Source organism: Aquarana catesbeiana, linkage group LG06 (assembly GCF_042186555.1).
Source record: "Aquarana catesbeiana isolate 2022-GZ linkage group LG06, ASM4218655v1, whole genome shotgun sequence".
Lineage (NCBI taxonomy): Eukaryota > Metazoa > Chordata > Amphibia > Anura > Ranidae > Aquarana > Aquarana catesbeiana.
This window is the reverse complement of record NC_133329.1, coordinates 261581502-261608038: the sequence shown is the minus strand read 5'-3', so window position 1 is coordinate 261608038 and position 26537 is coordinate 261581502. Positions and strand designations below refer to the sequence as shown.

Below are 26537 nucleotides of genomic sequence, written 5' to 3'. Positions count from 1 at the left end.
GATAAGAAAAAGGAGGAAATTAACAGTTTAGAAGGGACTTGAAACTGAGCATGCTCAATGGAGGACAACAATTGGTATGTACACAATCTCAACCTGCAGGGGGTAAATTATACAGTAGCTTGTTGGCAACAGCTTCTGCTTGTATTGTTGACTATAGCAAAATTACTTATATTCTTACTAATTTTACAGGTATTACCTGAAACTCAGCTCACCGCTTATGCTGCAACTCTTCATCGTAAGAAAACTCTAGTCTCTGCTCTGTATAAAGTCATTCAAGACCCAAATAATGAGGTGAGTTTGCTTTGTCTGCAATGAAATGTGATAGATTTTCTGTCTTCTGATTCTGCCTACATACCTCCAAAGTAATATTTTCTGTAAAATGGCATGTTTTCATTTGTCTATCACCTTCAGAAAGGAGACAATAGCGTCTCCAAAATGCTGATGGTTTTATATTGCACACGCTATATTACAGCAGACATCTTAGTAAAGACTTAAAGTAGAACTATAGGCAAAACCTTTTTTTTTTCCATTTTAGATAAAGGGAGGGTTATAACCCCTGTCAGATTTTTTTTCACCATCTGTATCCCATTAGGGAGATTACCTTCACTTCCTGTCCCATAGCCATGCAGGAAGTAAGAGGAAATCCCTGAAAATTAAGGGAATCCCCTGGGGACCCCCAGGTCACCAGGACTAGAGTCCTCATTGGAAGATTTCTCCTCTCTTACTTTTCTGGGGACAACCCAAAAATTGGGATTTTCTTTTACTTTCAATAATAATGGCAAACAGGAAAAATAGAGAGGGTGAATCTCCTTAACGGGGGGTGGCACAGACCGCAATAAAAACAGACTTTCTAATCCCTCTGCACTCGATTCCAAAATTTAAAAAAAAAAAAAATTTACCCTTAGTTATACTTTAAAGTCTTTATTTTTTGCTTTGCTGGGCATTTTTGTCATTTTGGATTTTCATGGGATCTCTGAGGGCTGTGCACCCTCCTCAAGACAATAAACGCAAATATGCAGAATGGATTTTTCTTCATTTATAATGGGCTTTTTGCAGCTTCTCTTTCCCGTTTATCCCTGTTCATGTATGGTTTTCATTTTGTACTATGCTACTTTTTTTTTCTTAGTATTGGACATAGTTGCCAGTTGTTTAATTCTCTCTGTCTCTCTGTCTCTGTCTCTCTGTCTCTGTCTCTCTCTCTCTCTCTCTCTCTTTGTCTCTCTCTCTCTTTGTCTATCTCTCTCTCTCTCTGTATCTCTCTATTTGTCTCTCTCTTTGTCTCTCCCTCTCTCTCTCTCTCTCTCTCTCTTTCTCTTTGTCTCTCTCTCTTATTTCTATATATATATATATATATATATATATATATATATATATATATATATATATTATATAAAATTATACATACTCTCACACACACACAAATGTTAGTGGCATCCCAGTCTTAGTCCATAGGGTTCAGTATTGAGTTGGTCCACCCTTTGCAGCTATAATGCCTCAACTCTTCTGGGAAGGCTGCCCACAAGGTTTCAAGGTTTTAGGAGTGTGTCTATGGAAGTGTTTGACCATTCTTCCAGAAGTGCATTTTGTGAGTTCAGGCTGATGTTGGACAAGGACTGGCTGGCAGTCTCCGCTCTTATTCACCCCAAAGGTGTTCTTTTGGGTTGAGGCCAGGACTCTGTGCAGGCCAGTCAAGTTCCTCCACCCCAAACTCGCACATCCATGTCTTTACAGACCTTGCTTTGTGTCAGTATTTTGTATTTACCGAAAAAAAATTTGTTTCTTGGAGTTCACGAAGGAACACAAGATCAGTAGTTCGTTTGATACAGTTGGATTATACTGCCACCCTTAGGAATAATTGGACACTGGGAAACAAAATGGCATTGCCAGCCAGGTATGACACCTCCAACTCACAGCATGCCTCAGTTTTGTGGAATCACAATACTTAGAAGTGGATCAAAACAGAGGGATGGAACTTGTGTCCCTTAATCAAATGGATTTAACAGTAAGTGTAAAAGGCCTGTTTTCTTCACTCTTCATTAAGGGACATAAAATCAGTCATTCTGATATGGTTGGGACATCCCAACATTAGTTCAACTTGGGGGGCCAGTGACTATTTTGTTTATCAGTGTATAGTTCCTGAAGGTGGCCATATAACATAACTATGTCAGGAAAAACTACTGGTTATGATAAAGGGAAAAAAAAACACTTGGAAAGCTTGTAGAATACATTTTTACATGCTACCTCAAAAGCTTGTCCCGAGAGCCCACCTGAAACCCTGCGGGACTCGCATTTGCAAATTTCCTAGTAGTTTTGATTTCAGCCCGCTATATTCCACCTTCTGCAACTCTCAATTAAACAATTAGTAATACAGGCAGGCTTGATATGAAAGGCAGAGAGGCTGTTGGGTTGGCTTTTACACTGCCAAGGCCCCAGGGCAAGCTTGATAATGTGTGAAGATGTTAGGTGGTTGTATTTTGTAGTAATACTCACTTTACCTAGTTTTTTAATGTCCAATTTTACAATTTACTACGTTTACATTTTACTTTGCCATATATTCATGTAGCATAAAATGGCTCTTCAGTGTCGGCTTTATTTATTTATTTTTTTTGTTTCTTTAATACATTTAGATAACCGTTTGCTAAAAAAAAAAAAAAAAAAAATCTCTAATGATAATGCATTAAATGGTGGAAGAGCCTGACAAGTAGATGAATATCCAAATGCTTGACATCTGCCACCCTGAGTTGCAGCATATGTTTATGATTAAATTGCTGTCAGATTGAACAGATAATAAGCATTCAGCAGTTTCGTAGTTCAAATAACTTAATTGCTGCTGAAAAAAGCACAGTGTGTTCCAATATATTATGCACTATTGCAGATGTAACTCTTCCGTGAAATGACCCATGCCAGCAATTCCACAATACAGAAGAAACAAGCTAGTTTAGCTGGTGTTCCTGTAGTTGGTTTAACATGTTTGTTAGAACAGTTAACTGTCATGTACCCAAAACATATATTGTTTTCTATTTTAAAGTGATTGTAAAGTCTCTCTTTTTTTTTTATAAATAACAAACATGTTATACTTACCATCTCTGTGCACTTGCAACCCAGATCCTCCTCTTCTCGGGTCCCTCTTTGCTGCTCCTGGCCCCTCCCTCCTTTCGAGTGCCCCAACAGTCAGTAGCTTCCTATGGGGGCACTGGAGCTGAGTCACAGCTCCGTGTGTCCATTCAGACATGGAGCCCCGCCCTCTCTCCCCTGATTGGCTGACCGACTTTGACAGCCGCAGGAGCCAGTGGCTCTACTGCTATGTGTCAGCCAATCAGGAGTGTCCCGGACAGCTTAGACATTCGTGGACATCTCTGGAGGGAGATGGGGCTCAGGTAAGTAATTAGGGGGGTGCTGGGGAGGCTGCCACACACAAAAGATTTTTTATCTTAAGGCATAGAATGCCTTAGGATAAAAAACATTCTGCCTTTACAGCTTCTTTAAATAACACCCTCTCCATTAAATGACTTGTTCCACAATTTACCTCTGTCTTCTATAGGTTGTAATCAAAATTGAACTTATTTGAATATTTGGTGATGCTGCCTGATTATCTACCATCTGTGTCAGAAATCTGTGGTGTTGTCTATGCTTAAAAAGAAAGTAAATGTAGAGTAATATAAAATAGAGTAAATGCAACTAACAATGTAATGCCTAGACCCTGCACAGGCCAGTACCAACTCCCAATTAATCATTTATCAGGCTTCATAAACTTAGGGCTCATGTACACTACAGCTTCTAAACTTTAGTTTAGGAGCTTTTGCAGTTTTTTTTTGCCAGAGCTCCTAAACTCAACTCCATAAAAGCCTATGAGGTTGATTTTGTAAAGGCAAATATACTGTGCACCTTGCAAAGTACAGTTGCACTCTGCAAGTGCAATTGCTCCAGAGCTTGGTAAATGAGATGAAGGTTCACTTTGCAAAGAATACCCAATCACATGCAAGGAAAATAAAAAAACAGCATTTTTGTTTGCACATGATTGGATGATGGAAGTCAGCAGAGATTCTGCTCATTTAATAAGCTCTAGAGCAACTGCACTTGTAGAGTGAAACTGCACTTTGCAAAGTGCACTGTTTAGATGCCTTTAGTAAATCAACCCCTATGTGTCATTGTACACATGGGCTTTTACAAGAGTTTAGAAGCTGCTGCGGTTAGTTGAGGTTCAACCACCCTCTCCTGAACGCAGAAGAATCGCATTCAGGATAGGAACGTTTTGACCGCTCTGCGATTTTGCGGCGTTCTGCGTTTTCCTGCAGCTGGTGGCCAACCTAGTCTCTGTGTACGTGTGCCCTTAGAAATATGAAGTTCATTACATGGTAAAAGACACTTTTTTTTTTGTAATGTTTTACTCAGAATGGCATCTCTGGATTGATTTTGTCTACCCCTGAATACAAAGTCATTGAGCAATAACACAGTGGGGTTGATTCACTTAGTGAGTAGAGCACTTTGCAAAGTGAATTCTCCTCTAGTTTAGTGAATGCAGTGAAACTTCTGACTTCATTCAATCATGTGCCAGCAAAATCCTATTTTTTTTTTTTTCTGCTGCACATGTTATAGTATTTTAATTAGTGGGACTGCTTCAGCAGTCCCACTATTGTTGTTCTTTTTTTTTTATTTTTAATTGTATTATTATTCCGCATGTTTTTTGGCTCTGCGTAACTTCTGCATACTTTCAGCTATTAAAACCATTCAACTTTCAAAATGTTCAGATCTTTCAGCTAATGATAGGACTTCTTCAACTTTTTTTCTACTATTTATACTTTTTAAAATATTAAGCTTTTTAACACTTTTTTTAACATTGAAGTGAATGAGAGCATGCTTCAAACCCTTAAAATCTTCTTCCGCTCCCAAAAGTTTCAGCTCCTTCATACTTTCACCTATATTCAGCTATCTGGCTATATCTTTTCAGTTTGATATCTTTTACAGTTTTTGTGAAAAAGCTGTTTAAGTTTAGTGATCATTTCAGGAAATTTTATCGATTAAACAGAGTGTATTGAGCTGCTTAGAGTGGATGATGTCATAGCTAGAGCACAGAGCCTTAAAAAAATTATCTTAGTTCCTTCTCTATAAATTGCTCTCACGCCCACAAGATCTACTTGTCATACACAATTTATACATCAAAACGTAGGTATTTTTGTCTAGTTTCAGGCAATGTGCTCAGTTTTGTAATACACCTTTGACTTGTGGCTGGTTGAGCTTCCAAATGACAAGAGTTCTACACTTTCTTCCATTGACTGTCCTGTACAAAATTTTTCACATTTCCCAGCGAAACGCATAGCCAACTTTTTTTTAAATCGCTGACATGCCCACATATTTAAGTTTATCAACATAAATTTTATACTGATACGTTCAAAAAGGCTGTGTGTCTCTAAAGGTGAAGTCGCTGTTTAGATAGCATGTACTGTTGTGGATTTATTAAGGCTTGTTTGAAGTGTTCTCTCACACTGTCTCTCACTCATTAGGTGTGGGGATTAATGATCAAAAAGCTTTTCAAAAAACCTTTAAATATTCCACATATTTCATACATTAGTGGCATTAAACTTTTTTTAAATGAAATTCATGTTTATTTTAAAACCATTCCTACTTTTCCAACTATTCTCACTTTTTCAACTTTTTCTTACGGATTTAAGCTATTCATCCAGTTAGCTTTAGTAATTCAGCTATTCAGCATTCCCACTCATTTTCTCCAGGAAATGAATTTTCTAGTTAATAATTAAAGTGATTGTTCACTTAGGTTTACCTTATTCATTATGCTATGTAAAAATTAAGTTTACAACATGAACATCCTCTACTACTTTAGTAAATCAGTCAAAATGTGATCTTCCATTTAGGATAGTTTGCTCTGATGACATGCATTACTACTCCTAACAATGACCAACTCTTGTCCTGGGGTATTGCCTTCAGAGGCCTGTTTTTCTCTACATCTTCATGCTTGTTTCTCAATTGTTTTTTTTTTCTCTGTTACTCTTAATAGAGTATAACTACAGTACATCTTGTTGTTTGGATGTGCAGGGGATATTTCATACCTAAATTTTAACTCGTAGGTGGGAATATTCCAGCATCCACACTGAATATAATCTCTTAAAGGGGGTTATTCTAGTATCTACACTGAACTGAAGTGATGGTGGGTTAGGAGCAGACAAGAATATTGCAAAATGATCGCTCCTGTACAGCCTACATTAATTGTACATCTAACATGCTACTGCAGATGCCCTGTGGGGGATCATGGGTCATTAACAGAGACAATGAAAGACCTTTGATATTTTACCAATGAAGCTGAGGATGAAACAGGTAACTTTGTACACAGACAGCTCATTACACTCCAACATAATTGCTTCTATCAGTTCCCTTACATTGGAGTGCACTGTGGATATAATTTAAATTGACCTGTTCACAGAAAGATATTGGCTGACACAGATTCCTAGCACATAGCATGGATAGTGCATAATGTGAATCTATTATATAGTTGTGTTTGGATTGTACAGTTTTTAAATCCCATCTGTGGCATACATTTTCACATAAATTGGTTTGTGAGGCAGTTCAGCATAACTAATTTTCTAAGTAGCATTACAGTGATTGTAAATGATTACCTTGTAAAACAACCCATTCAGTTTAAAATAGAAATGAAAGGCGAAACATTTTTGTATAGATATAAAATACATTAGAAATACATTTTTCCCCTTTTTTTTTTATAAGTGATCACATTCCCTTTGTTCTCAGCTGCATAGGAGCTGGGGGGAGGAAAAGCAGCAACACACTGAGCTTCCCAGTGAATGGCGTTGCAGTGGGGGGTGTGTCAGGACAAATCTGATCATTGGAGACGAGTACACAGAGTTCCCAGCATAATTAGAGAACTGACTACGTTGTGCTCTCCTGTCTAGTGTGGTCAGCTTTTACTAGAAAAGCAGAGGGACTGGCAGGAACACCAGGGATTTCATATTAAGGAAGCAATACAAAGAGAATAAATATTTTCTCATACAAGTACATTGTACAGCAGAGCACATATCAGGAATATGAAGTGTAGGGGTAACAAACACCTGAATAACCTAATGTGCCTAACAAGACGTTTAAAGAAAAAACAAGACTTTATTTCCTTTTCATTTACGATTTTTTTATTAACCTTAAGGCCCCTTTCACACAGGCGGACCGTTCAGATCCGCCTGTCAGTTTTTTCAGGCGGATCTGAACAGTCGCTCCATACAGCTCTATGGAGCATCGGATGTCAGTGGTGCCATGTCTGCTGACATCCGATCCGCCCTGCAAAATCCAGACAGATGGATGTCCTATTTTCCATCTGTCTATCGGATCGGATGAAAACGGACAGGCGGTCCGTAATCATCTGATTCCCCCCCCCCCCCATAGGGGAGAGCAGACTCTCTGACAGGTCCGTCCCTACACAGAGTGCAGAGACGGACTTGTCATCCGCCGGCTCAGCGGGGATCAACGGAGCGATCCCCGCTGAGCAAGCGGAGTAGTGAAAATGGACAGCCCTGTGTGAAAGGGGCCTAAGGCCTCATGCACTCTGGTTGGTTTTGGATGTTTTTACAGCAGCTGTTTTTGGCTTCAGACTTTTTTACTACAGTCAATAAACTCCCCATCATGTTATCCTGTGTGTCTATGCACACATAGGCTATCAGCAGTTTTTGGCTGTGGCGTTTTTTGGCTTTTAAAAAAACGAAAACCAGTGGGTTCTGAGAAGAGTTTTTCAGCTGTAAAAATGCTCCAACGTCAAACGCTGATAAATGCGGATAAACGCTCAAAAACGGCTCGCCAGTGGTTTTTGCCGATTTTTTGATCCATTGGAGAAAGCAAAACGCTAAAGCGGAAAATCGATATAAACGCTATTGCAAAAACGTTGAAAAACTCACTGCAAAGCTACTGGCGTTTTTTATAACGTTATTTTAACGTCCAGTGTGAATGAGGTCTTAAAGTGCCTCTAAACTTGCTAGCAAATTGGGCTAATCTGTTACCCAGTACAAGCCTCTCCCTCCTGCAATGTCATATCCCTCTCCTCTGCTGAGAGTGTTTAATTTTATCAATTTGCTGACCCAGCCCCTCCACCTCTCAGCTCTGCTGAGACTGCTGATGTCACATCCAAGATGGCGGCACATAGTAGCAGGCTCAAGGCTCTTGGATGTTTACATAAGGGAGGCTTTTACAGGTAAATAACATGCCTGAACTATGTTAAATGCACATATAATCCTATGGGAAGGATAGGATTGTTTTTAAAATGAATGTTCTAGCGACAAGTCCCCCCTAAGGTTTTTTGCTGGCCTTGTCTGCTTAAAGCGGTTTAAGCTTGGCATTCCCTCCAGCCATAATATTTGTGGGACAACCTATCGTTTTCTGGAATATATATACATGTTCTTGTTTGCATGATTGGTGGTTTAAATATGGGGAGAATTCATTATTGATTTATATCATTTTCCTCCTTACCCCTGCCCATTACCCTGAGATTCTCACACTTCACTGTGTGCATGCATGTTGCATAGCTGCCAACAGTCCCGATTTTCCCGGGGACTTTCACGGTTTTTAGACCCCTGTCCCGGGAAAAATCATGGGAATTTGGCGTTGTCCCGGCAACCCGTCACTGGCCGACCGCAGCTCCCGGCTGTGAAGACATGGCCTCGAGATCTCCATGCGGCTAGCAGGTTTCTTCCATGTGTACAGTGCAGAGGGGCCTCCGACCTGGGCAACTAATCAGCTTTTCTCTTTAGTGTACACGCAGAGCAATTAACTTGTGCACTGATGTCGGTTAGTTGTCTGGGTCGGAGGCCCCCCCTGCACCTTCTAGCCGGAAAGAGATCCTACGGGCACCACAGAGCTGCCGTCTGCCCCCCCTCTTAGTGAGCTGACAGCCAGCAGAGATGCAGGGGGAGATTCTGCAGGCACCAGGATGTTGCAAGTGAGTGGTCATCATGGGGTGATCTGCTGGATGGTCTGTGTGTTGGAGGGTGGGGGAGGGGTGCTGTGTTTGAAGTGTACATCAAGTGAAGTCCTATACCATGCCTGTACCCTCTCACCCTCTCCTGTACCATGGCTGCACCCCCTCACCCTCTCCTGTACCACGGCCTCACCCTCTCCTGTACCACGGCCTCACCCTCTCCTGTACCACGGCCGCACCTTCTCCTGTACCACGGCCGCACCTTCTCCTGTACCACGGCCGCACCTTCTCCTGTACCACGGCCGCACCTTCTCCTGTACCACGGCCTCACCCTCTCTTGTACCACGGCCGTACCCTTTCAGCCTCTCCTGTATCGTGTCTGCAGTCTCTGACCATCTCTTGTATCATGTCTGCAGTCTCTGACCATCTCCCTTTCTCTCCCTTTTTCTCTCTGCCTCTTTCTCCCTCTCTTCCTTCTCAGACTCAAACCACATCCCATTGTAGCCACCCCCAAAATCTAGTTTAAGCCACAACCATTTTGCCACGACATAACATTTTTTTCTCTCTAAGACGCACCTTCAAAATAATGCTCCTAATTAAAATAAGACTCCGCCTACATACAAAAACAGTGTCCCTATTATTTTTTTTCAGAATGTTGGCATCTATGATGATCCAATGATATTAGTGATTTGCTATACAGTGAAGCCAGGATGAGGAAGACACCCTGTGGACAGCTTTTAAATTAAACTACAAAAAATGTTTGCTGTAGATACACTTTATAGTCCTATATTGGAAAAGAGTGGTGAAAGTCTTACCTTTTATTTAAGACCCCTTTTACACTGGTAGCGCGGCCACGTTAACGGTAAAGTGCCGCTAGTTTTAGCGGTGCTGTGCGGGCAGGAGCAGCGCTGCCCATTGATTTCAATGGCAGGGGCGGTTTAGAAGCAGTGTATACTCCGCTCCTGCACTGGCCCATAGATGTTGCTTGCAGAACTTTTTTCCGTCCTGCAAGCGCACCACCCCAGCGTGAAAGCACTCGGGCTTTCACGCTGGGGAGGCTTGAGAGACGCTTTACAGATGCTATTTTTTAGCGCTGAAACGCCTGAAAAGCACCTTCTGTGTGAAAGGGGTCTTATTTTTGCTTGTTAGCAACATTTGGCAGTGTCCAGTGTTTTTCTCCATTCTGTGGAATCTGTAGCTGGGGTTTCGGTGCACTGCTTGTAATTTTTTTTCCTCTGTTCTACACTTTCATTTTGTTATATCAGATGTTCATTGTATCACAAATTTTCTTTTTTTTTTTTTTTTTGTTTTATATTGTCAGCTTCTGGAACCTATCTGCCACCAGCTTTTTGAGCTCTATCGCAGCTCAGAAGTGCGACTGAAGAGGTTTACCATGCAATTCCTGCCAGAGTTGGTTTCCATCTACCTACGCCTCACTGCCAGCCGTGATCGGCAGAGCAATGGTTGTATTGAAGCTCTTTTGTTGGGAATTTACAATCTGGTAAGGCCCTTTTTTGATATAAATATCACTTTTTATGCTTATGGCATTTATCTTGCCCAATTGATAACCTATTCAGGAAATCCTTTGTGTTTTGTTTCTGCAATCATTTTTACTAGATTTTAGACATTTCTTTTACAATACCAACAATCGTGCAATCCAATCTTTCAGTTACAGTTAAATGTCAATATAATTTTAAACCTTCCAGAAATATAATTATCCAAATAACATCTTAAATCATTTTTATACAAGTAAAAAATCTACAATATAAATATACCAAACACTAAAACAAGATAGAAAAAACAAACAAAAAAAAAAAAAACACATTCAGCACCGTACAAGATGCATAGGCAAACAGATACACTGACAGTGTGCAGGAGACCTGCTAGGCATTAGCGATCTGTTGATCGTTGGTGCAAGCTTTACAGGCTCCTACTACAAAAAATAAAAAATGCACCTTTTTTTTTAACGGCAAAAAGATGTGCATTTATTATTATTTGTAGACAGGTGAACTTATCATTTAAAAGTGTTCCAATATCATGTAATACTACCTCTAGATTGTAAGCTCTAACGAGCGGGGCCCTCTGATTCCTCCTGTATTGATTTGTATTGTAAGTGTACTGTCTGCCCTCATGTTGTAAAGCGCTGCGCAAACTGTTGCCGCTATATAAATCCTGTGTATTAATAATAATAATAATAATATAATAAAAATACGTGCCATAAACAGTGTCTAAGATTGTACATATATTAAAATATTTCTCCTGAAAATGCCAGTTTCCTGGTTGTCGGCCAATGGATTGGCTTCAGAATTTCCTGGGTCACTGACCTGGAACAAGTATAGAGATAAGGAATTCATCACTTTTTGATATTTGTTTACAGCAGATTTATTCTAGTTTTGACTCGAGAAGCACTGACACCACGCAACAAGCATTTTCTGGAGGGGGGTTTGTAATAGCAGCGCACGTCTCTCATGACAGGGTCACTTTAAAAATTCTGTGTTTGTGTGTTGTGCAAAAAGCACATTAAATATGCAGTCTACACATTTACATAATGTAAGGCCAGTCTTATTGCTCCATAACAATAAATACAGCACATATGTTTCAATGCTTACTTGTTAATTGTAAGTAACGACCTTGCTTTCCTGATTTATAGGAAATTGCTGACAAAGATGGAAACAATAAAGTACTGTCATTTACTATACCATCATTATCAAAGCCTTCAATATATCACGAGGTAAGTAGGAAAGAGCAATATATATCTGTTCTGTGTGACAAAGCATATCCGCTGTTTATATATTTAAATTACCGTGAATAAGAGAAACATTCACACTGTTGGTTTTTCTGTGTTAAGTTTATTCAGAAGTGTTATTGACACCACAGCCAGGATCTGATTTGTTATTTTGTAGTACATCTACTATCTTAGGCCAGGCCCACACTGGTGTGCTGCGTTTTGGCCACAGTATATATGCAGTTTAAGTGCATTTTACACGCGTTTTTAGCCGTGGTTCCTTTGACTTCTCTTAGGTTGCGAGTTTTCTGAAAGTGCACCAAAAATCCTACATTCCGCATCTTTGGTGCGAATCACAATCAGTGCAACTGATTTGAGTATTACTTATTATAATCAGGTATTGTACAAATTAACTCCCAAGTGGGGGTGAGTGAAATCAAGTGTATTAATTCCTGCAAATTTCAGCAAAATGCATTGGAGTCAGTGGGGAAAGGAAAATTTAAAGCGGAAATTCATTTAAAAGTGAAAGCTCCACTCATTCTCCTCCCCCCACCCACCTCCTCTGCCATCATTGGAAGTATTTTTTTTGCGCATGCAGTGGGGAGCCAGTGTTCTATCGAGAAGTGCCCGGGACGAACGGCACATGCGCCGCACGGAACAACATGTTTACGATCAGCTGTTGTCTCGGAGAGACGGCGCTACAGACGGTGATTGAATTACTACTCCTAAGTGATACCTTTTGGGAGCTTGTCAGTCATATAGAATGATGAGTGAACTAGTATGCACCAGTCCACTAAAAACTAGCCACTTCAAACACTAGACAGATTCTACGTAACCAAATAGCTTTATTTAGAAAAGCATCTTCACAAAGAGTAGTGAATGATGACCGCATCAATAAGTAAAAGCAATTCCCCTTTAACGTTCAGACCTCAGTCTGTCTCTTTGTTCTGCAAGAAGTGAAAAATGTTGGGAAATGAATGAAAAAAAGTGCGCAAATGCCAACCGCCAAATATTGTGGTCATCTAGGCCTGGCACTTTAATGAGCCCAGACATTCGACTAAGGCCCCACTTGGCCCAAGATGCTTCTTTTCATAGATATTTTTTCAACTTGCCCTTTTCTGAATATCTTTGTGTGTCCCCCTTGTCTGTTTAGTGATGATTTATGTCACTTGACTTTTTTTAACACCTATATACAATTTTGATGTTTATTCAGTTTTTCTGTTATTATTATAGAGGATTTATATAGCGCCAACAGTTTACGCAGCGCTTTACAATGTAAAGGGGAGACAATACAGTTCTAATACAATAAGATACAGGAGGATTAAGAGGGCACTGCTCAGAAGAGCTTACAATTTAATAGGGTGGGGCAGGTGGTACAAAAGGCTGTAACTGTGGGGAATGAGCTGATGGAAGTGGTAAAAGATTAGTTAGAGACGTTATAGGCTTTCCTGAAGAGATGAGTTTTGAGTTTTCAGGGATCGCCTAAAGGTAGCAAGAGTAGGGGATAGCCGGACAGGTGGAGGTAGCGAGTTCCAAAGGATGGGAGAGGCTCTGGAGAAATCCTGGAGACGAGCATGAGAGGCGGAGACGAGAGAGCTTGAGAGTAGGAGGTCTTGAGAAGAACGTAGAGGATGATTTGGGTGATATTTGGAGACAAGATTGGTGATGTAGCTTGGGGCAGAGTTGTGAATGGCTTTGTATGTTGTGATTAGTATTTTTAATTTAATTCGCTGGGTGATTGGGAGCCAGTGTAGGGATTGGAGGAGAGGGTTGACAGACACTGAGCGGTTGGTAAGGTGGATAAGTCTGGCAGCAGCATTCATGATAGACTGAAGAGGGGATAGCCTATGGAGAGGCAGGCCAATGAGAAGGGAGTTGCAATAGTCAAGGCGAGAGATAACAAGGGAGTGAATGAGGAGCTTGGTAGTTTCATTTGTTAAAAAGGGGCGAATTTTAGAGATGTTACGGAGGTGAATTCTACAAACTTTTGACAACGATTGGATTTGAGGCTGAAATGACAAGTCAGAGTCTAGGATTACACAGAGTAAGTACCCTGGCTTGAGGGGAGGGACTGATGGTTGCATTGTTGATTTTGATGGAAAAGTCGTGGAGGGGGGCATGGGCGGGGGGGAATATTAATAGCTCAGTTTTAGAGAGCTTTAGTTTAAGGAAGTGGTGCAATATCCATGCTGATATGTCAGTTAGTAATGCGAGAGGAGACTGAATGAGTGAGGTGAGGAGTAGACAGATAGATTTGGATGTCATCAGCGTATAAGTGGTATTAGAAGCCGTGGGCGGTTATCAAGTGACCAAGGGAGGAGGTGTAGATAGAGAAGAGAAGGGGTCCAAGAACAGAGCCTTGGGGGACCCTCACAGAAAGGGGCAATGGAGAGGAGGAGATGGAGTTGTAGGTGACACTGAAGGAGCGCTGTCATAAATAGGCAGAAAACCAGGTTAGAGCAGATTCTCGGAGGCCAAGGGAATGTAGATTATTGAGAAGGAGCGGGTGGTCAACAGTATCAAAGGCCGCAGAGAGGTCAAGTAGTAGGAGTATGGAGTACTGGCTGTTGGTTTTAGCAGTTAGTAAATCGTTAATGAGTTTTAGTAAGGCAGTTTCTGTGGAGTGTTGTGAGCGAAAGCCAGACTGTAAAGGGTCAAGAAGGTTATTTTCACTGAGGTAGGAGCTAAGACGGTTGTAGACTAAACGTTCTAGAAGTTTAGAGGTGAATGGGAGCAATGAGATGGGTCTTAAAGCGGGGTTCCACCCAAATTTTGAACAATATCTGTATGTATTCTCTTCCTTGCCTAGATGCTGACATGCCGATTAAAAAAATTTAAATCACCGTAATTAAGTGTTCTTGCATAGCAAGACCACTTATTGTTATCTCACATATATATTATTCTTATTATTATTATAGCCAAATTTACCACCCTAACTCCTCCCACAGTTTTTACACTACATAGACAAGTAATATACAGAAACGTGCGGATTGTTCCCGAATGGTGTGCTATTACTTTGTGGAACGTTTCGCCGAATGGTTCATGAAATATCGTAGTTTTTGTGGCGAAATTGGTCCCATAGGAATGAATGGGGAAACTAGAGTGGGAGATGGCAAAAGCTGGAAAATCAGAACATGATTTCTAAACTGCCGCCACTCCCTCATTTTCAAGCCCACCTACACAAATCTTATATCAAAACGTTCAGCTATCCCTGCTGCCACTAAACATGTCCACGGCTAAGCCATAGTCCTGATAGTTTTCACAATATGACCATTTGTTTGCAACTCACGCCGTCCATTGACATTCATTGAAACTACACTCTAGCCCCTTCAAATTTGAAGGGCAATTTCTAAACTGCGACTGTGCCTCCATTTTTAATATTTCAGAGACATACTATACATCAAAATCTAGGTCTGGGTCTTGTGATTCTCACAATATAAAGATCTTCGCTGTAGGATGTATAGTTTTTAAAATACGGCCATTTGTTTAGAGGTCATTTCAGGAAATTTTAGCCATTAATCAGAGTGTACTGTTAGTGTTTGTTTTGTTGCCATGGTTACCAAAGCTTCTGTTATACACAGGGGGGGAGGTGGCTGGAGCATCTCAGCTCTGATTACAGAGCCCGGGGGAGGGGACAGACACACCATGTACTGATTTATAATAGAGGAATATGATGGGGCAGTTTTGATGGGGTAATTCTGATGGGGCAGTTTTGATGAAGTAGTATTTGGGAAGCATAAACAGGGCATGAGCGTTGCTAGGAAACAGTGGTTGTAAACGAAAGATGCTGAGACACCCCAAATGCATGTGACTTCATCTGCTAGACTTGATAATGCTTGTAGACTCCTCCCACAGTTTTTACACTACAGAGACAAGTAATATACCGAAACGAGCGGATTGTTCCCGATTGGTGTGTTATTACTTTGTGGAATATTTCGCCGAATGGTCCACGAAATATCGTAGTTTTTTGCGGCAATATTGGTCCCATAGGAATGAATTGCGAAATGTTCAATGTCATTTAATTGGTGTCCTATTACCTTGTGGAACTTTGTGAAAAGCTGAAAAATACCAGTGTGAATCCGGCCTCAATGTCATTTAATTGGTGTGCTATTACTCTGTGGAACGTTTCGCCGAATGGTTCACGAAATATCGTCGTTTTTGCGGTGAAATTGGTCCCATAGGAATGAATGGTGAAATGTTCAAAACTAGAGCGGGAGGTGACAAAAGCTGACAACCCCATGATCAGCTGAAACATTATGACCGCCCCATGAAAAAAAAATATATATTTTTGAAAAAAAAAAAAAATATTTTTGAAAAAAAAATTATTTTTGAAAAAAAAAATTTATTTTTGAAAAAAAAAAAATATTTTTGAAAAAAAAATTACTTAAAAAAAAAAATAATTAAAAAAAAAAATTATTATTGAGAAAAAAAATTACTTTTAAAAAAAAATCATTTTTGAAGAAAAAAAATCATTTTTGAATAAAAAAAATTCATTTTTGAAAAAAAAAAAATTACTTTTGAAAAAAATGTTCAGCTCTTTCAGCTAATGATGGAACTTTTTTACTACTATTTATACTTTTTAAAATATTAAGCTTTTTAACACTTTTCACAGTTACTCAAGCCACTCCACCCCCCCAGTTACTCTGCCCACTCCAGTTGTAGAGGCAAGAACACTCACAATTTCCCCAGAAATTGTAGCTTTTCTAGTTATTAAGTGTTCTTGCATAGCAAGACCACTTACTGTTATCTCACATATATATTATTCTTATTATTATAGCCAAATTTACCACCCTAACTCCTCCCACAGTTTTTACACTACATAGACAAGTAATATACCGAAACATGCGGATTGTTCCCGAATGGTGTGCTATTACTTTGTGGAACGTTTCGCCGAATGGTTCACGAAATATCGTCGTTTTTGCGGCGAAATTGGTCCCATAGGAATGAATGGGGAAACTAGAGTGGGAGATGACAAAAGCTGGAAAATCAGAACATGATTTCTAAACTGCCGCCACTCCCTCATTTTCAAGCCCACCTACACAAATCTTATATCAAAACGTTCAGCTATCCCTGCTGCCACTAAACATGTCCACGGCTAAGCCATAATCCTGATAGTTTTCACAATATGACCATTTGTTTGCAACTCACGCCGTCCATTGACATTCATTGAAACTACACTCTAGCCCCCTCCAAATTTGAAGGGCAATTTCTAAACTGCGACTGTGCCTTCATTTTTAATATTTCAGAGACATACTATACATCAAAATCTAGGTCTGGGTCTTGTGATTCTCACAATATAAAGATCTTCGCTGTAGGATGTATAGTTTTTAAAATACGGCCATTTGTTTAGAGGTCATTTCAGGAAATTTTAGCCATTAATCAGAGTGTACTGTTAGTGTTTGTTTTGTTGCCATGGTTACCAAAGCTTCTGTTATACACAGGGGGGAAGGTGGCTGGAGCATCTCAGCTGATTACAGAGCCCGGGGGAGGGGACAGACACACCATGTACTGATTTATAATAGAGGAATATGATGGGGCAGTTTTGATGGGGTAATTCTGATGGGGCAGTTTTGATGAAGCAGTATTTGGGAAGCATAAACAGGGCATGAGCGTTGCTAGGAAACAGTGGTTGTAAACACAAGATGCTGTAACACCCCAAATGCATGTGACTTCATCTGCTAGACTTGATAATGCTTGTAGACTCCTCCCACAGTTTTCACACTACAGAGACAAATAATATACCGAAACGAGCGGATTGTTCCCGATTGGTGTGTTATTACTTTGTGGAATGTTTTGCCGAATGGTCCACGAAATGACGTTTTTGCGGCGAAATTGGTCCCATAGGAATGAATGGCGAAATGTTCAAAACTAGAGTGGGAAGTGACAAAAGCTGACAACCCCATGATCAGCCAAAACATTATGACCACCCCATGATCAGCCAAAACATTATGACCGCCCCATGTAAAAAAAAAAAATATTTTTGAAAAAAAAAAATAATTTTTGAAAAAAGTAAAAAAATAATTTTTGAAAAAAAAAAAATATTTTTGAAAAAAAAAAAATATTTTTGAAAAAAAAAATATTTTTGAAAAAAAAATATATTTGAAAAAAAAAAATATTTTTGAAAAAAAAATATATTTGAAAAAAAAAAATATTTTTGAAAAAAAAAATTATTTTTGAAAAAAAATTTACTTTAAAAAAAATAATAATTTCGAAAAAAAAATTATTTTTGAAATAAAAAAATTCATTTTTGAAAAAAAAATTACCTTTGAAAAAAAAAATTACTTTTGAAAAAAAAAATTACTTTTGAAAAAAAAATCATTTTTGATTAAAAAAAATTCATTTTTGAAAAAAAAAATTACTTTTGAAAAAAATGTTCAGCTCTTTCAGCGAATGATGGAACTTTTTTACTACTATTTATACTTTTTAAAATATTAAGCTTTTTAACACTTTTCACAGTTACTCAAGCCACTCCACCCCACCCAGTTACTCCGCCCACTCCAGTTGTAGAGGCAAGAACACTTTCACAATTTCCCCAGAAATTGTACCTTTTCTAGTTCTTATTATATACAAATTTACCACCCTAACTCCTCCCACAGTTTTTACACTACATAGACAAGTAATATACCGAAACATGCGGATTGTTCCCGAATGGTGTGCTATTACTTTGTGGAACGTTTCGCCGAATGGTTCGCGAAATATCGTAGTTTTTGCGGCGAAATTGGTCCCATAGGAATGAATGGGGAAACTAGAGTGGGAGATGGCAAAAGCTGGAAAATCAGAACATGATTTCTAAACTGCCGCCACTCCCTCATTTTCAAGCCCACCTACACAAATCTTATATCAAAACGTTCAGCTATCCCTGCTGCCACTAAACATGTCCACGGCTAAGCCATAGTCCTGATAGTTTTCACAATATGACCATTTGTTTGCAACTCACGCCGTCCATTGACATTCATTGAAACTACACTCTAGCCCCTTCAAATTTGAAGGGCAATTTCTAAACTGCGACTGTGCCTTCATTTTTAATATTTCAGAGACATACTATGTATCAAAATCTAGGTCTAGGTCTTGTGATTCTCACAATATAAAGATCTTCGCTGTAGGATGTATAGTTTTTAAAATACGGCCATTTGTTTAGAGGTCATTTCAGGAAATTTTAGCCATTAATCAGCGTGTACTGTGTTTGTTTTGTTGCCATGGTTACCAAAGCTTCTGTTATACACAGGGGGGAGGTGGCTGGAGCATCTCAGCTCTGATTACAGAGCCCGGGGGAGGGGACAGACACACCATGTACTGATTTATAATAGAGGAATATGATGGGGCAGTTTTGATGGGGTAATTCTGATGGGGCAGTTTTGATGAAGTAGTATTTGGGAAGCATAAACAGGGCATGAGCGTTGCTAGGAAACAGTGGTTGTAAACACAAGATGCTGAGACACCCCAAATGCATGTGACTTCATCTGCTAGACTTGATAATGCTTGTAGACTCCTCCCACAGTTTTTACACTACAGAGACAAGTAATATACCGAAACGAGCGGATTCTTCCCGATTGGTGTGTTATTACTTTGTGGAACGTTTCGCCGAATGGTCCACGAAATGACGTTTTTGCGGCGAAATTGGTCCCATAGGAATGAATGGCGAAATGTTCAAAACTAGAGTGGGAGGTGACAAAAGCTGACAACCCCATGATCAGCCAAAACATTATGACCACCCCATGATCAGCCAAAACATTATGACCGCCCCATGTAAAAAAAAAAAATATTTTTGAAAAAAAAAAATAATTTTTGAAAAAAATAAAAAAATAATTTTTGAAAAAAAAAAAAATCATTTTTGAAAAAAAAAATTATTTTTGAAAAAAAAATTACTTTTAAAAAAAAATATATATTTGGAAAAAAAAAATATTTTTGAAAAAAAAATTACTTTGAAAAAAAATAATTTCGAAAAAAAAATTATTTTTGAAATAAAAAAATTCATTTTTGAAAAAAAAAATTACCTTTGGGAAAAAAAAAATTACTTTTGAAAAAAAAAATTCATTTTTGAAGAAAAAAAAATCATTTTTGAAGAAAAAAAAATCATTTTTGAATAAAAAAAATTCATTTTTGAAAAACAAAATTACTTTTGAAAAAAATGTTCAGCTCTTTCAGCGAATGATGGAACTTTTTTACTACTATTTATACTTTTTAAAATATTAAGCTTTTTAACACTTTTCACAGTTACTCAAGCCACTCCACCCCACCCAGTTACTCCGCCCACTCCAGTTGTAGAGGCAAGAACACTTTCACAATTTCCCCAGAAATTGTACCTTTTCTAGTTACCTTTTATTTTTCTATTCTTCTTTGCACTTCCTGGTTCTCCTCCCATGGGAGTAGGCGTGTTTCTAGCCTCTCCCAGACTCCTGGGAGCTAGTCTCAGGCTTCCCAGGATGCCACTGAGCATGTGCGGGAACGAGCGGTGAATGCTGGGAGCACAGCATTCACCACATCCAGGAAATAAATGCTTGTGGGCTTCAAATGCCCACAATGAAGATGGAAACCGCCTGCAGTGAATAATATAAGTTATTCTTTCCGACGAAATCTGACACAGGCGGACATATTACACACAATATGTGAGTATGTAATGCTGAGAAGAAAAGTTTGTGAATGAACTAAAAAAAAAAAAAAAACGAGAGATAGGTGGACCCCCGCTTTAAGTTGTTCAGGTTGGTGGGGTCCAGTGAGGGCTTTTTAAGTATGGGAGTGATCTGTGCATGTTTTAGAGGGCAGGGGAAGGTGCCACTAGAGAGGGAGAGATTGAAGATGTGAGTGAGGGAGCATAGGATAGAAGAGGGTGACCGTAGTAGTTGTGAGGGAACAGGATCCAGGGGACAATTGGTTAAGTGGGCATCTGAGAAAAGTTTTGTAACCTCTTCAGTAGTAGCCAATTCAAAAGAGGAGAGTGTTGAATGTGCTGTTAGGCAAGGTATGTTGGGTGGGGAAGATGTACGCACAGTGGAGGTATCCTCACAAATTGCATCAATCTTGTCTTTGAAGGGATTGGCAATCTCTTGGGCAGTGAGTGAGTTAGTAGGTAGAGGGGATGGGGGACGAAGCAGAGAGTTAAAGGTTGAGAAGAGCTGACAGGGACTGAATGACAAGGAATTAAAAAGAGAGAAAAGGTAGGCTTGTTTGGCAGCATGGGGGCATGAATTGTATTTTAGAAGGTCAGATTTATATAGGGTGAAGTCTTGCAGGCATTTGGTTTTACGCCACAGTCGTTCAAGAGCACGGCAATGTCTCTTGAGATTTCTAGTATTGTCAGTCTGTCAGGGTTGTAACGGTCATGGCCTGATTCTGCGTGTGGTTAGAGGAGCAAGTGCATCTACTGATGATGAGAGTGAACTGTTGTAGACAGAGGTGGCCAGGTCAGGAAAGGACAGGGGAGAGATTGTCATATAGGTGGTCAGTAGCAGAATAGAGAAGAGAAAGGTTAAAGTGGCGAAAGTTTCTACAAATAATTGTTTGCTGCTTGGAGGGATGGGTGATTGGAGGCAAGGATACAGTGAAAGTAATGAGGTTGTGATCAGAGAGAGGAAAGGGGGTGTTGGTGAGGTTGCCAGGTTTGCAGAGATTACCATTACCATTGGAGTGAGTGGAAGTATGTGTCGATTGGGTTAAGTCAAAAGATGAGGTTAAGTCGAGAAGTCTAGCTGTAGTTGGGCTGTTAACATTAACAAGAATGTTGAAGTCCCCAAGAATGATAGTGGGTATTTCAGAGGAGAGAAAGTAGGGTAGCCAGGCAGCAAAGTCATCAAGAAAGCGCGATACTTGCCCAGGAGTCCGATAAATTGCTGCAATCCTCAGCGAAATGGGAGAAAACAGACGAATACAGTGCATCTCGAAAGAAGAGAGGGAGGGACAGGAAGGACTAGGAAGGTGCTTGGAAGCCAACTCCACCTCCTTTCTGTCTGTTGGGTCTGGGGGAGTGAGTCCAATGGAGACCACCATGGGAGAGGGTAGCAGGAGAAGCGGAGTAAAAAATGTGAAGCCAGGTTTCTGTTATGGCGAGTTTGTTAAAGCCATGAGAGATGAAGAGGTCATGTACAGATGTTAGCTTGTTACAGATGGAGCGGGCGTTCCAAAGGGCCCATGAGATTGGTGGGCTGCTTTGAGGAAGCAGGGGGATAGAAATTAAACTGAGTGGATTGCGATGGTTGCCAGAGGGGTATTGGATATGTGGCTTGCAGTTGGAAAATGGCAGACCAGGATTAGGAGAAATGTCACCTGAGACTAGGAGAAGGAGGAGGGTAAGATGGGAGTGGGATGTGCATGAGCACACGTGTCTAGTGTCCCTGGTGTTTGTCAGCATGTGGATGCAGCAAATGCAGGAGATGATGGGTGCCATAGTAGGGAGAGGGTAGGAGTGAGGGTGATATGTGTATGCTGCAGGGAAGAGAGGAGGGGTAGAGTAAAGATAATTTGAGGATAGAAGACACCAATGTGAGAAGGAAGAGAATAAGGAGCATGTTAGTGAATAGAGAGTGGGAAATAGACTTTATCTAAAATATAAATTAAATGTCAAAAGCTGGTTTGCGTGTCGTCTTGCAGAGTGGAGCAGAGTTCTTGTTGTATCTTCATCCAGCTTTAGTTATCCTGCTTTCGTTAAACTGCGTCGGTGAAACTGCGCATCACTCGTGACAGAGTCATGATGTCTGCGCCTTGCCCCTGTCTGCGCCACCCCATAGGATGCTTTAAATTTATAGGGAGACTAATGGCTCGTTTCCACTGAGCGGATCGGTTCGGGTCGGTACAGTTTGGAAGGCCTAGAATGGTCCGGCCTATTCAGGTGAGCGTTTCCACTGCAAGTCGGACCGACAGGGGCCATACGTGGGGTTAGGAAAAATGCCTAGCATGGCGTCACACGTCCACCAATCAGTGGAATGTATCGTAGCTCCGCCCTAACGAAACCGTTCCATTTTCTATGGCCCCACATCTGAAGCAGGACCCTGAATGGAGCGGTACGGTTCGGTTGTATGGGCCGCTTTCATAATGGAAACACCCAAAATAGAGTACCGTACCGAACCGAACTGCTCAGTGGAAACGAGGCATAAGCAAGCATGCTTTTCTTATTTGTTTATTATTGGGTCTCATTTGAGACACCTGAATATGAGAGAGGGGATGGCCAATACCAGACCAGCTACAGACACAGGCTAGGGTCGTAAAGCTAATTGCCTCTCTTGATGACTCAAGCCAAATGGGGTTGAGAATCAATCACCAGTAATATTACTATTGCAGTGGGATTGGTTTAGAGCTAACATTAAATATAGAAGTTTAAAGATATGGCAGCAGAAGACATTTACCAAAAATGTTACTGCAAAGTCAGTCCAGTAGAGATGTGCAGATGGATAGATGTTTACCTGTAAAAGAGCAGAGAAGACATGATCAAAATTGATAACTGCGTCGGTGAAACTGCGCATCACTCGTGACAGAGCCACTCAGGACAGAGCCATGATGTCTGCGCCTTGCCCCTGCCCTCTTCCATAGGACTGCAACACCCCATCTCTAAAAAACATCTGCTGATTAACCAATTCCTGCATTTAGGACATATCTGTACGTCCTCAGATTTCATTGGTTATACCAGAGTCGTGGCTGCAGTCATGACCCCGCTATCCTTTTTATTTAACTTTTTTTTCAGCCTGCGATTCTGAAAAATGTAAAAGCCATCCAAGCAGCTATAGAGCTGCTGGATGGCTTTTACATGTGGCAGAAGGGATGTTGTTTATCCCTTGTGATAGCAATAAAATTGATAACAAAAAATGACAGAGAAAGTGTAAAAAAATAAAATTAAAATTAAATAACTAAAAAAATGTTAAAGCGCCCACGTCCCCCTTTGCTCACGCAGATAGACAAACTCAAAAGTCAGCCCCGCACACATATATATACGGTAATCGCACCATGCATGTGAGGTATTGTCGTGAATGTCATGGCGAGAGCAATAATTCTGCCGCCAGACCTCCTATGCAACTCTAAACTAGTAACCTGTAAAGGCTTTTAAAGCATTGCCTGTGTAGATGATTTTTAAATACCGTAGTTTGTCACCATTCTACGGGCATATGCAATTTTAAAGCGTGACATGGGTATCTATTTACTCGATGCAAGATCATCTTTTTTACATTTTACAAAAGAATGGGTATTATATTGTGTGTATTTTTATTATTAAAAAAGTGTTTAAAAAGCTCAGCGGAAATATCATATCATAAAAAATAAATTGCAACTGCTAACATTTTCTCACGGGTCTTTGCTTTCATAAAATATATAATGTTTGGGGGTTCTAAGTATTTATCTAGTAAAAAAAAGTTTTGATTTTTTTACATGTATGAGAAAAGTGTCAGAATTGGCTTGGGCAGTTAGTGATTAAAGAAAAAGATTGCTAAAATTGGCTTTTTCTGCATCCACCTTAGAGTAGTAGGAGATAAGGGGAGAACAACAAAAACTTCTTCTTAAAAGGGTTCATTGATCCTCCATGAAAAACAAAACTATTCTTGGTCAAATTGGTGTCTGGAAAGGTTTTTACATAATGATCCACTTATCACAAACCTCCACTGTTAAATGATGCAGCTTTAATTGCAGTTTGATGTACACTGAGCTAAATTATAAAACACAACACTTTTGCGTTTGCCCCAATTTATCATGGGCTGAACTCAAAGATCTACAACCTTTTTTATGTACACAAAAGACCCATTTCTCTCAAATATCGTTCACAAATCTGTCCAAATCTGTGTTGGTGAGCTCTTCTCCTTTGCCGATTTTATAATCCATCCACCTCACAGGTGTGGCATATCAAGATGCTGATTAGACAGCACGATTATTGCACAGGTGTGCCTTAGGCTGGCCACAATAAAAGGCCACTCTAAAATGTGCAGTTATACTGTATTGGGGGGTCGGGGGGGTCTGAAAACCAGTCAGTGTCTGGTGTGACCACCATTTGCCTCATGCAGTGCAGCACATCTCCTTTGCATAGAGTTGATCAGGTTGTTGATTGTGGCCTGTGGAATGTTGGTCCATTCCTCTTTAAATGGCTGTGCAAAGTTGCTGGATATTGGTAGGAATTGGAACACGCTGTCATATACGCCGATCCAGAGCATCCCAAACATGCTCCATGGGTGACATGTCCGGTGAGTATGCAGGCCATGCAAGAACTGGGATGTTTTCAGCTTCCAGGAATTGTGTACAGATCCTTACAACATGGGGCGGAGCATTATCATGCTGCAACATGAGGTGATAGTGGTAGATGAATGGCAGAACAATGGGCCTCAGGCTCTCGTCACGGTATCTCTGTGTATTCAAAATGCCATCAATGAAATGCACCTGTGTTCATTGTCCATAGCATACGCCTGCCCATACCATAACCCCACCGCCACCATGGGCCACTCGATCCACAACATTGACATCAGCAAATCACTCACCCACATGCTGCCATACATGCTGTCTGCCGTCTGCCGTCTGCCCAGTACAGTGAAAACTGGGATTCATCCGTGAAGAGAACACCTCTCAAAAGTGCCCACTCAAGTCGGTTGCGACGACGAACTGCAGTCAGATCGAGACCCTGATGAGGACGACGAGCATAAAGATGAGCTTCCCTGAGACGGTTTCTGACAGTTTGTGCAGAAATTCTTTGGCTTTGCAAACTGATTGTTGAGCAGCTGTCCGGGTGGCTGATGTAAGACGATCTTAGAGGTGAAAATGCTGGATGAGGAAGACGATCTTAGAGGTGAAAATGCTGGAAGAGGAGATCCTGGGCGGGTCCAGTTACACATGGTCTGCGGTTGGGAGGCCGGTTGCATGTACTGCCAATTTCTCTAAAATGCCTTTGGAGATGGCTTATGGTAGAGAAATGAACATTCAATTCAAGGGCAACAGATCTGGTGGACATTCCTGCAAATTGCATGCTTCCTCAAAACTTGCAACGTCTGTGGCATTGTACTGTGTGATAAAACATTTTAGAGTGGCCTTTTATTGTGGCCAGCCTAAGGCACATCTGTGCAATAATCACGCTGTCTAATCAGCATCTTGATATGCCACACCTGTGAGGTGGATGGCTCATCTCGGCAAAGGAGAAGTGCTCACTAACACAGATTTAGACAGGTTTTTGAACAATATTTGAGAGAAATAGGCCTTTTGTGTACATAGAAAAAGTTGTAGATCTTTGAGTTCAGCTCATGATAAATAGGGGCAAACACAAAAGTGTTGTGTTTTATAATTTTGCTCAGTGTATGTTTGCAAATGTATTTCCTTTGCGATGTGATTTTTTTTTTTTTCCTACTTTTGCTGTATTTGGCATTGTAATAGCAAGGGCTGGGAATCGAGGTGAAGCACTAATGTAGGTAACCAAGACCTCTCAGAGTTTTTGCTGGAAAATAATATCTTAAGCAATAGTTGGCATAGATTAACAAAAGACAGAAGTTGTCAAACAAATCTGATTTTTTTTTTTCTATGAAGAAGTAAGCACCGACTTAGACAAAGGAGTGGCTGTTGATATAGAATACTTGGATTTTGCAATAGCATTTGACACAGTTCCCCACACATGGCTAATATGTAACGTCTACAGGCTTGGAAAATTCTAATTGTAAATGGACAGAAAACTGGCTAAAAGACCCTATTTGGAGATTAGTGGCTTATGAGTCATACTCCGATGGTCTAAGGTTATTAGTTGTGTATCCCAAGGTTTAATCCCTTAATATATTCATAAATGTTTGAGTGTTTGGGATTAAAAGTACCATTTCAGTATTTGCAGATGACACCAAGCTATGTAATGGAATAATCTCCATACAGGATGTCTCCAACTTAAAAGCAGACCTCAATGCACTAGTTGCACAACTGTGCAAACAGGGTTTAATGTTAATAAATGTAAAG

The 26537-nt window shown here is 40.2% G+C and overlaps 1 protein-coding gene across 4 annotated transcripts in view; it reads left to right on the top strand.

Annotated features, from left to right (window-relative positions):
- The window catches only part of HYCC2 (hyccin PI4KA lipid kinase complex subunit 2), a 239660-nt gene that overhangs the window by 149211 nt on the left and 63912 nt on the right, over positions 1–26537 (top strand). For all 4 annotated transcript variants that reach the window (XM_073633247.1, XM_073633246.1, XM_073633250.1 and 1 more), the window contains 3 exons: positions 190–291; positions 10245–10424; positions 11574–11654. In XM_073633247.1, coding sequence (XP_073489348.1) covers positions 190–291; positions 10245–10424; positions 11574–11654 — 363 coding nt within the window. The remainder of the gene's footprint in view (positions 1–189; positions 292–10244; positions 10425–11573; positions 11655–26537) is intronic.